The 12,210-nt window shown below is 38.5% G+C and overlaps 1 protein-coding gene across 1 annotated transcript in view; it reads left to right on the forward strand.

Annotated features, from left to right (window-relative positions):
- The first annotated feature begins 594 nt into the window (after positions 1-594).
- Positions 595-12,210, forward strand: part of LOC105452480 (sodium- and chloride-dependent GABA transporter 1-like) — a 12,935-nt gene continuing 1,319 nt past the window's right edge. Inside the window, exons 1-9 of the mRNA XM_011693604.1 lie at positions 595-888; positions 1,733-1,901; positions 2,957-3,235; positions 3,674-3,884; positions 4,032-4,228; positions 4,849-5,029; positions 5,957-6,194; positions 8,015-8,353; positions 10,179-10,334. Of these exons, the coding sequence (XP_011691906.1) occupies positions 862-888; positions 1,733-1,901; positions 2,957-3,235; positions 3,674-3,884; positions 4,032-4,228; positions 4,849-5,029; positions 5,957-6,194; positions 8,015-8,353; positions 10,179-10,334 (1,797 nt within the window). The 5' untranslated portion in view covers positions 595-861. The remainder of the gene's footprint in view (positions 889-1,732; positions 1,902-2,956; positions 3,236-3,673; positions 3,885-4,031; positions 4,229-4,848; positions 5,030-5,956; positions 6,195-8,014; positions 8,354-10,178; positions 10,335-12,210) is intronic.

Below are 12,210 nucleotides of genomic sequence, written 5' to 3' on the forward strand. Positions count from 1 at the left end.
AATTGCAATTTAATTATGGTTTTTGTATTGTACAGTCTTTCGTGACCTAACGAAGAATTTACTTCTAATTAGTCGAGAAATTTGCGGCTCTTATATACATTCAGTATCTAAGCAGATAGTGAAGAAAGGAAATAGAGAATGTAGTTAAAAAGAGAAGATTTCCGTGCAGATTTCTTACAGTCTTATCTTTAGATAACATTGCACATTGCTACGAAATTCTGTTACTTCACAATATTTGCAAAAGTCGATTTCACGTCTGATAACACGATAATTTCAAACGGGCTTTTCCAAAGCTTCAGCTTATGAATACAGGAAGAATACATATATGTAAACACATGCAGTTCTTAACTTTTAAATTATTGCATGTTGAATCTGAGCAAACAAATTTCTTCTTTTTTAAGCGTTTTATAATATTTCTACAGTAGCAATCATTAAAAAAAAAACTGTCGCGTACGCACATCCGTTCAGCTTTGGTCGAAGTGACTGGAGAGATGAATCGGCATTCTCAGAAGCGCACTTCGTTATCTGCAAATTGGGCGACACCTTATCAGATTTTCCTTGAGCAACTGCGACATATCTCATAGTGCAGATTTCAATGAAAACATTGAACGTCGCGTTGCGCAGACCAATCGAGATGCGATCGAACTTATTTGTTCGGAGTGAGGGCCGATTGAGTGGATCCGGAAATTATCTTTCGATATAATCAACATCAATAAGATAATAAGATAATTCGGATTATCTTGTCGTCGTTATATATTATTATAGCCGTCTGATCGCGTCCACGCCCAGATCAGTCGCGGTGTTGAGGACAGACCGAAGCTCAGTCATCACGTGATAGACGAATCGGATACCACGTTCATTATGACAGAATCCAGGAAAACGTCCCAGGTTAGTCATTTCCCTATACAAACACGTCTTGATGAGTGACACGCTGTGATTAATTATTGCAGCAATTTCGTAATTCACAGAGAGAGAAGCAGGTCACAGATACAGCTTGGCTTCGCTTCTTATCACCTGGAACGGTGATAAATACTTCTCAAGACGAATATGTCCACAAATATTTTTCCATATCGAATCCGTGCTTGCTTTCATGTTATAAATTATTTGTGTAAATGCATATCTAAGCCTGATTTTTTAAATCTTCGATATCTAAACTAAGTTTGGATATAAGTAAATGTTTACATTTTCATTATTTTTGTACTTTTCGTAAAATATTTCTCAAGAGTTTCGTATAAGTATTTATCAAAAGATTAAAATAAATGTTTTATAGACAATTTTTTCGAAACATAAAACAATGTTAATGCTTGTTTTTCTTACATTTATAGAACACAAAGTGTGAAGCTTTGCATTGAAGATAGGAACACATCTTAATTCTTTCACGTTAGAACAATTGTCATTACATTTTTCATAAATAAATTAACAAAATTAAAATTATTTATCAAAAAATTAATAAAATTTCTTGCTATATAATTATGAAATCTTATTTTTAATCACCCTGTTGGTTAGATTAAAAATTTTCGCTATCAAACCTGAGGGATAAATTAGAGTCGATTCGTATTTAATCTCGTTGTATAAATATGTCGAAGATCGTCCCAGTATTGAAATTCGCTCTTCTTTCCCGCAGTTCTTCTCGATCGCTTACGTGTCTGCACGGTGTCAGATCTTTCCATCGTCGATTTGGCGATAATTTATATGATGCAAATATAATGTGCTCCCCGTGTGTTATTGGCAGGTGAAGAGGGTCTCTCTCGGAGTTGGCGGTGTTTTGGTGATGCACTCGGACGAACCGAAGCGAGGCGCCTGGGCCAACCAGATCGAATTTATTCTATCCTGCATTGGGTATGCCGTTGGCATCGGCAATGTTTGGCGTTTCCCTCTCTTCATATATCGCAACGGTGGTGGTACGTAGTACGCGCCCGTAACCGCGTTGGTCCACGTGTGCATCTGTCCCATGGTATACATGGGAAATACATGCTTCAGATGCGACCGTCGTATTATACCCGTCGTACAGAGTGTTTCAGGTCGCACGACGAAATTGCGCGGGCATGTTAAATGAGTAAGAAGTACAACAAACCGTTAATATAAATTAGGCTCGTATTAAAAAAATATAATAGTGATTTGGAAGACGAGAAGTTGATGTTTCTATCTCTTTAATTTTATACCAGAGCTTACACTGGAGCTCTAAGTTGAATAAAGTTTCTGTAGATTTGTATTTATCTGAATTGCTCTCTATCTCTCTCTCTCTCTCTCTCTCTTTCTCTCTCGCCTTCTTTACTTGTAAAACACGATGGTACAGTTTAGTTACAGTTTGTTAAAACTTGGAACGCTCTGTATATCATGCTGCGACGCCGCACAGTATCTTCGTTCTTACACGGCGTCGAAAAATTATAGATACAAACTTTTAAAAACTGATACGTAAACTTCAGGATTGCGCGTCGGGGATTCAAATATGGCCGCCGTAAATAAAGGATCCGGAGAGAGATTTTTTTTTGGTGCAACAAGAATGATTTAGAACAAACACTTTTTAATTAATTAGATCTTTGATATAAGTTATCAAGCTCTTTAAAGTAGTGCTACTTATTACTTTGATAGTTGATTTTCCTCGTAGGAAAAGAATTGTCAAGTAGTTGATTGATAATAGTAGGAAAAACAGTACGAAGGATTCGTTAAAATAGATAAGTTTAAAATATAATGATATTAAAAAGAATCTGTATATAATAACGATAAGATAAAAGTTGTAAATTATATTTTTAATAGTAAAATTACACTTCCTCCGTTTAGAGAATTGGAATATTAACTGTTATTATAATTATATTTACTGTTTTTTAGCATATTTTATATTATATTTGATGCGCATTATAACAATAAAAGTTTATAAGTTTATGCGCGCTGTGAAAAGAAAAACATCTCCAAATTAACATTAGAAAGCTGCGATTGCGTAATTAAATTGTTATAGGCGCCTTTTTGATACCCTTCATTCTCATGTTGATCACGATGGGTTTGCCTATATTCTTCCTGGAGCTTTGCATGGGCCAGTACACTAGACTGGGGCCCATAAAGGCTTTCAGTCGCATGGCACCGGCTTTTCACGGGTTAGGTCACTGCACATTGATCGTCATCTTCTTTGTGCTGATATATTACATGGTAATAATCGCGTGGACGTTATTCTACACCTTCGCTTCTTTCTCGTCGAAACTCGCCTGGGCGTACTGCGACAACGATTTCAACACGAAAGGTAAGTAAAATTAGACCGGCGCGCTAATAAACATTTTACTTATCGCTGTTGCACTCAGACAAGCAAAGATTTAACTGAAACTTTAACTTTAGGAAGCTCTCGTAGTTAACCGTACTACCGTGACTAAACGTTTACTAGCGTCACACGTAACTTCTTGGACTGTTTTGTCGTTACATTATTTAGAATTGCACAAAGAACGACTTATACAAATCTAGTAAAAAAAATGTTTTTGTTATCAAGGTATCAATTAATTAAATTTTGTTATACAATGTAATATAAATTAATGTCGCTTACTACGCAATTTTGATTCTAATCGAATAGCCGAATAATCATAGAGCATTCTTATAAGAGGGTATTATTAGAGATTAATGAAGCAAGAGGCTAAGTCTTGTCATAATTATTTAATTTTGAACTGTGTATTCATGCCAATGTCGATAGATTGTTACAGCAGCCTTCAGAACGAAGAGTGCAAGAAGAATAATTCAAGTACTATATTTTATAATAAGGCTTGCACGGCTATTAGCACGGTCTGTTCCAGCTATGGCTACGACGATCATAATACCACCCACTGTCTGTCCACCTCGAGAAACGAGGCCAAAGTGTTCGGCGATGTCTACAATCGAACACTGTCGTCCGAGGAGTACTTCAGGTACGGTAATTACATTGCCATCAGCGCTGCATCGTGTCGGGAGGATCGGTAATCGAGCCTTACGCCGCTGGTTCAGCGTTGAGGAGCGAAACAAAAATTGTTGAGGATCGCGCCTATACAAAGAGTGTAATTGTCGATCGCGTCCAGAGATTACGTTCTTGGTCTACACGAAGACACCACGTGGGAAAACTTCGGCGGCATACGATGGGAACTATTCGGATGCCTCACGCTAGCCTGGGTAGTGTGTTTCTTATGCCTGGTACGCGGTATCCAGACTATCGGCAAAGTTGTCTACTTCACCGCGCTCTTCCCTTACGTCATTCTCACAATTCTTCTAGTACGCGGTAAGAAACAGAAACGCGAGGCGGGCTTTCCTACAGCTAAGGCTTTCCTATAAATGTAGATATATATTTTTATTTGAGTTTAATGCATTAAGATACATGCGCACACCCACATTTTTCCTTGGCACTCTTTAAAAGTAAAAGGCAATTTCTTAGATACAAACTTAATACTTTGCGACTTAATAAGTACTTATCGGCGGCACAGTGCCGTCGTGCAAATCTGGCTGACAGGACTAGTATCTTTATATAAGAATATCTATTATTGCATGCAATTAAATGGCAGTACTGAGAAAATTTATACGTAACGTGAACTGTATATTTTTAGTACCGATAGTGCATATCAGTTATAGTTGAAAATATAAACTCAATTTTAAAAGCATAAAAATAAGCATGACCATTTATTTTATTCAAGTAAAATGTCTCCGTTAATTGCTAAGAATAGCGTAGTCGAAACTTTTTTTCTAAATTTACGGAAAAATATCCAATTGTGTTACATCCGATATATTTGAATTGTTTGTTTTAGCAACGGAAATTTGCCAAGATAAATCATTTTTATAAATACGCGCGACACTAATGTGGAAACAGATATAATTCTCTTGTGTCTCAGAAAGATAATCTCGTAGGTGTTACGCTGGACGGCGCCGATTACGGCATGCTCTGGTACATATATCCCGATTTTTCGAAGCTGAATGGCGCAAGTGTGTGGGCGGACGCGGCCTCTCAGATCTTTTACTCGCTCGGCATCGGCTGCGGATCCCTGGTGACTCTCTCGAGCTACAGCACCTTCACCAACAATTGTCACAGGTGCGATTATACTAAAACGGAACGTGCATGCGTCTGCAGGATAAAAGGGAAGGAAGAGCTGGGTCGTTTGCGAACATAGGATACATTAATAGCAAAGCAGAAGGAAAGAAGTAGAACGTCTGATGGTTTTGCACGCGCCCACCCTGTACGGAGACGGACGTATATACGAATTCGTCGCGCGTTTGAATCGCGCGAATAATTTATCGCGAGACCGTGTATTTAATTAACTACACTGACTAAGCGCTTCGAGCGCCTATTAATCTTCTGGTTCATCGTTCGGCGACGTTTCAGTCTCTTTACGACACAGCAATCGTTGCATATTTTATTTTAACTCGGGGACTCGACGACGTCGTTTCGGTGACGGGCGGTGGCCGGGTGTCGTCGCGCGATACCAGCTGGCGTAATTCCGAGACCGAGGCTTGAGTATACTTATATAACGTATAATAATAAGGATAAATTCCGTGGAGCGTAAACGACAGCCGTCGTAAATAATTAAGTGCGCGTAATAATCTAACTGGTAAGAACGATTTGTAAACGTAATCATATAATAGTTTGCCTATATTTGCTTCCTTTTGGATAATAATAGCAACTCGTGACATTCTCGAATCGCGTATGTGGTATCCTATACCTAAAAGACAGGCGGAAAAATGTCCTTGATACACAAGATGAGAAAAAAATGAGGGATATACTTTGGGAATTGTATTAGAGACCGGCAAAACAGAAAAGGATTCGATACAGTTATGGATTAGGGGAATCTATTTCAGAGGGACAGAGATGAATGCGCTTTTCTTAAAGTGACACACGTTTATTGCTTGTACGATCTCATCTCTCTGAAATGAATTTATTATTCTATACTAACATCCTATATATATGTACATACTCGTCGAGTACGTACGGTAATTTGAATTTTGGTTCCTCTGTTTTCAGAGACGCTATCCTCGTCACCTGCACCAATCTATTCACGTCCGTTTACGCCGGTCTGGTGATATTCGCGATACTCGGATTCCTGGCCAAGCAGATGGGTATGCCGATCGAGAAGGTGGTCCAGAGCGCGGAGGGACTGGCTTTCATCGCTTATCCGGAGGCGGTGGTGCAGATGCCACTGCCGAATCTCTGGGCCATCCTGTTTTTCGTTATGCTCTTCATACTCGGTCTCGGTAGTCAGGTAAGCACGCGAGCGATTCACGCTTTATATACATAACATCAGGAAACTCGCGCGGTCGTGTACAGTCTCGCGCCAAGTATAGGTGTACATTGCGTGATATTTTTGCTCTTACGAGCTTCCGTTCGCGGCCGCGGCGACAATAAACGCGAGCGAGAAATATTATCGCACGAACATTTAAACGGACTATAAAAGATTTCATTTCCATTTTCGTGCAAGCAAAAAAAAAACGCGCTCTTCCACTCTTCGTCACTTACGGTGATGAAAAAAAAATAATTATTAATGCGATGAGCTCGGCTGAGAGATAGGGGCGAAGCAGGGGGAGGAGGAGGGGAAAAGCGAGAGATGTGAATTTCAATTTTCCTTCGCATAACGAGAAACATCGTCCCGCTAACTGCATTTGTTCCAACGAGTTGTATATTTGCAAGATGGCCTGACTTTCGCCTTCTTGCACTTTGCGCGAACTTTTGATTATGTTGTATTGTAGAATAGAGTAACGGAAAAGCATTGGAACAAAATAATGCGTGCGACACGTACAATAATGACCGTGCGGCTTGAATTTCTCGCGACATAATTCAGAATCTTTATCTCGTTTTTATTATTTTGATCAATACATAAAAACTATAAACAAATATACCAAATAAAAGGTAAATATGATTTCATGTTAGAGATTAATTTTGTAATATAAAAAGTGTAAATAGCTAGTATTTTATTCCACGACACTTTCTTGTAATAATTACAAAAAGAAGCCGTATTGTGTCTCGAGAAAGACTTTCCACCATTACGCTCTAAATTTTTGAATGATATTTTAAGATTGTATTTAAACTTCTATGCTTTTGCACATAATGACATTTTATAAATATTAATCTTTAACTAACTTTACTAATCGTAATCAATTGTCTAATTGAATATGGGCAATTTCTTATAGTATACACGCTAATAATACACATTATGAAGTAGACGCGCGATAAGATATCCGATTTTTCTACGTATACGCTTTATGAAACGGGGGAGGGGGGCATCAGGTAGATCGTTGCAGTTATGGCGCATCCGTTAAAAAGTTACAAAAAAAAAAACAGATTCGCGGAATATACGGTTATTGTGTATCAGCTTTCACATCGCTCATCGACGTGGTTATTTCGCGAGGATTTCACGTCTCTCGGTGCTAAGAAGGCGTCATTCAGAAGCGCCCTGAGAAACGGTCGTATTTGTCAAAGACGCCGCGGGCGTGAGAGCGAGGGATGCGCCGCCGCGTCACGCCGGGATGAGGGCGAGTAGCCGGACGGCGATCGTTTCGCGTTGCTTTTGCATCGCGAGACTCCCATCTTTTCACCCCGGGGCTCGTATATCACGGAAGGAATTATGGCTCGCCGTCTCGGAGTGAAATCCACACCTTCGTCCCCTCTTCGCGTGGCCGTCAGACCCCGTTCTCTTCTTCCGTTTTCCGCAGCGGTTCGCCGATGATACCGCGTGGCGCGGCCACGAGCGACGAGTTGCGGAGGAAAAACCGTAAAAGATATGCCGCGTGAATATGGCATGCGAATACGATCGGGCGAGTACATTTCGTTATATTAATGTAATCGCAAATGTCGATTGAGAGACGGGCGGTTTCCTTTGCGCTCTCGTGTCCTAAATTTAGAGACGCTTTCGGATGGAAAACGCGCGTACCTACTTATTGCTACGAGAATAAGAGTAAATGGAAAAGATAGGAGATGTAGAAACAGAAAGTGGGAAAGGAAAAGAGGAAATGGCGCGGGGGCGAGGGGTGGGTCGAAGAAGGAGGAAAATGCGCGGCCGTGCGGTCGTTACTTTTTACGGCACAGTTTGCAGGCGTGCAGGCGATAAACACCGCCATACTGGACTGGCGTCCGGATTTGCGGAAATACGAGAGTTTCGTGGTGCTGGCTATATGTGTTACTTGCTGGTTCATGGCGATTCCGATGGTATTCGACGGCGGTATCTACCTGTTCAAGCTGATGGACTGGCATACCGCCTCCTGGGCGATCCTATTGATCGGCTTCGCAGAACTCATTGTGGCTTCCTGGTTCTACGGCTGTAACAGATTCCTAGCTAATCTCGGCGAAATGAAAATTAAATTCGGCCGTTTCCTTCACGGCTATTGGTGGATCTGCTGGGTCGCTCTCGCACCTCTCACTTGCCTCGTAAGTATATTTTACCTTCTACAGAGTGGCTTTATCAACCGTTAAATTCTTTTCTCGCTGCGGGGTGCCTACCAAAATAGATCTTTCAGGTCACAGAAAAAGGTCAGATACGAACGGATTTTGACTATTGAGAATCTTATTATTTCAATATCAGATTTAAATATGCATTTTTGCAAATTGCAATGGTTTATATTAGTGTAATGTATAATATTATTAGTATTTATAAAAATAAAATTGAGTATTGATTTGTATTTGAGAATAAAATAGAAACTAGAGAAAATGAAAGCCAGTAAACGAGCAAACAAAGATGTTGAAATATAACTTATGTTACGTTTCATAATATATACGTTCTTTACATCTGCAACGAAATTGTTAAAACGATGTTTACTGAATTTTGTGAAAATCAATGATTGAATCCTTTCGAGTACAGCGTCGTGCGAAGCAATAAAACTTTGTCCTTCGGATAATACATAAACCGTGATTTTACGTCGCCTTGATTCCTCATTGTTATTGAAATAAATTATTACGGTCCTTATCCCTACACGATCGCGAATAAACTACATAACAATTAAAACTTTAGCGGCAGCTCCAATGTTATATCGTTATGATACAATCGGCGGTAGTAACGAAAGGAAGATGATGCTTAATCCCGTCGAGGTAAGGAGTCTACCTTTATTGACTGTAAACTTTGCGGAAAGTTCAGCGACATAGTGAGAGAGAATAAACCGTAAATTAGTCCCGACCCATCGCGCGGAGACGATTAATCGAATTTATATGGAAAGTAATGAAACTAAAGCTTTAGGTTATCGATCGCCAAGGAGCTTGTTAAAGCGTAGTAACGCGCGTGTGTAAACTTCAGAAGTATTCCGGCAATTTTTCAATTTGCACAGGTTACTTTATAATGAGTATAAAAATGTTTAACAATTTTTTGTAGAAAATCTGTTTTGAATAAATTTATCATGACAGTAGTCGCTGTTTTGCAAATAATTACAAAATCATAGTTTTATTAATAATATTAACAAATTTATACATTCTCTTATAACAAACATAATTTCAAAGTAATCACAAATAGTTGAAAATTTATCTGGAAATATGCTTTCGTTTAAATTTAACACATATACAAGTAGCAGTTTGATGTTTATATGCGCTTGTACGTGTGTTTTTGTATATAACTTAATACAGCAATGTGATGTTTACATATATTCATTTAATGAATGATTATTCATTAATTAATGAAGGTTCTTATGCAGAAATTATAAATATAATATAATTGGAGTAAAATGTCAAATGTCGAAAGTTTATAAATATATTTCGCAATTTAAAAATAGCGGATGAAAACAATTCGACATTTATACTTTTTTTTATTATTGAATATTATTTATTTATTGAATTTTTATGGACCAGAATGCGTCGATTTCTTTTAAATCCATTTCTATCAGACTTTCTAGGCAAGATTACCAGCTCTAGATTCGCAAAATTCAGCGGCCCTGGCGATTCGCGTCCCTTGGAGGCAAAGCGTCGTATTCCCCACGACCAAACTGCTTAATTAATCTGGCTGCCTGTCGAGGCGTGCCGAGCGAATTTTTATTTATAACGGCTGAAATTTTCCGCTCGCGCGCCGTCGCGGGGATCGAAATATTTCCCTCGACGGCCGCCGAACGGTGCCCGGCGCGAAAGTTAGTTTTGATTAAAAATTCGAAATCTCCCTTAATTGATAATTGTGCCCTCGCTCTCGCGCACATATATCGCCCGCCGCGGCACAATTCCAGCTGCTACACCGGAAACCAGATAACCAATCCAATTGCGCTTCGTCTTTTATCCGCAGGGAGTCTTTGGATATCAACTGGACCAAACCGATTTTCGGGGGAGTTACGGCGATTATATATTCCCCGTCTGGGCGGGCGCGCTTGGAATTGGAATCGGACTAGCCACTTTGCTGCCGTTGCCGATCTTTTTTATCCTAAAATTCTGGAAAACGAAGGTGAGCCCACTTAGCAAATAAAAGATCTTGAAGTTTTCGTTGACCTGCTAATATTTGTCTTCGGGCTCAGGTAGGAATTTATGGTGTATACCTGATTGTAAAAGACTATTTTCGAAGCTCATTTTCTTCTGTTCCTCCTTTAAAATACCTTTGAATCAGTTAGCTCTTTTTTTTTTAATACAGAAGAGAGCCTGTTTAACGCTTTGTTCGCTTTATCTTCTTCCTTGAATAGATAAATTCAAAAGTCTGGTACAATATTTGTCACACCTGTCTGCCTCGTGAAAATTTATGAGAGTTTTTTCTTTATTATTTTTTTTTGTATTTTTGAAATTTTTTACTTATTATTTTTTTATATTTTTAAATATCTAACTTAAAATTTCTTATTTACTCCTTTTACATATTTATATTTTAACCATTACTTCATAAACATTTTGTTATTAATAAAATGTAATGCCTCATCAACAAATATAGTTAAATAATAATACTTTTTTTATTCTAATAGCTAATCTCTATCAGTATCTAATTATTTTTTCTGCAAAAATTATTACGCACATGCATATACATACACAATCCTAAAATGAAATAAACCTATTTATTTGCCTTTATTTAATTAATTCAAAATTTACTTAAAAATATTTTTATTCTTTTAATTATTTATTTTTTGTACACTGTGTCATTTTATTAAGAAAATCAATAATTTCTGGACATTTGATATTATTAATGTGAAAGTAAAATATATACTTATACATTATATTCCTCAAAGTAAAAAAAAAAGAATAATTGATTTTGATCAACAATTCAGATATGACACACTATGCATTTAAGTCTTAAAATTAATTTATTTTCCACAAGACACATTTATCAAGCCGGCGCGGCATGAAAGGCATCAACTTTTCAGAAAAAAGTTCGAGCGGAGATTTCTTAATAATCAGTATTCTTCTTTGTTGCTTAATGACTTACCGGTTGGCCATCTTCAAGAAAGGGAGATTGTTTTATTAGGAGATCGGGCCATTAATTTTCGCTAATGAGAAAGTAGAAGCGACTGCGGAATCATTGGATCTCTCACCAATTTTGACCAACTTGTCTCATTTCCTATGTATGATCGATTAATCAGAGTGAAAACTTTCGCCATTATCGCATCCGGCATAAAGTATAAATTATTATAAATTATTCTTTTCGGAATTATTAGTGACAGGCAAAATTCCTGAAAATTCTTTCACTGAAATCTATTTAATTTGATGCGTGCATTATATAATGCATTAAAAAAATTGTTTCCGTTCAAAAGCGCGAAGAAACTGTGAGATAATGCCAATGTCGTAGCTGCATTATATCGTATCGCGCTATTCCCAATATCTCGATTAGAGTGAGAATCTCCCCGAAAGCTACGTGCCGCTGTCGGCGCGGTAGCGGTTACGGGCCGATTTAGAAGTTGCGGTCCGCGCCGTAAAATCTCGAAAACTCGGGGAACGTCTTAATACAAGTTTTTCCACGGTACGTTGGTAATCGTACTTTGAAACGAAAAGTTTCTCGGCGGTGAGGAAGGGAAGGCTGCTGCCACTCTCTCCATCGCCATCGCCGCAGGCACAGGGCCGCGCCGGAAGCCGGCGTGCAAATCGCGCGCGTCGCACAAAGAGCGCGACCCGTACAAAGCCCGAGAGTCGCCAATTGCGAGTTTTAACGAAATTGAAAATACACAAATTGACATATGTTTAAAGGAACATTTTACGGGATTAAATTTTTTGATTAAACTGACGATTCCGTTATACGTACGAATTTTCGCCAACAAATGGAGCGTATCGCATTGTATAAATTGTTTTGCAAATAAATGCGCGAACATTGCGAATCTCTATATCGAATTTTTTTCGCATTTTTAGAT

This window comes from Wasmannia auropunctata, unplaced genomic scaffold, assembly GCF_000956235.1.
Source record: "Wasmannia auropunctata unplaced genomic scaffold, wasmannia.A_1.0 LD336031.1, whole genome shotgun sequence".
NCBI classification, from domain to species: domain Eukaryota; kingdom Metazoa; phylum Arthropoda; class Insecta; order Hymenoptera; family Formicidae; genus Wasmannia; species Wasmannia auropunctata.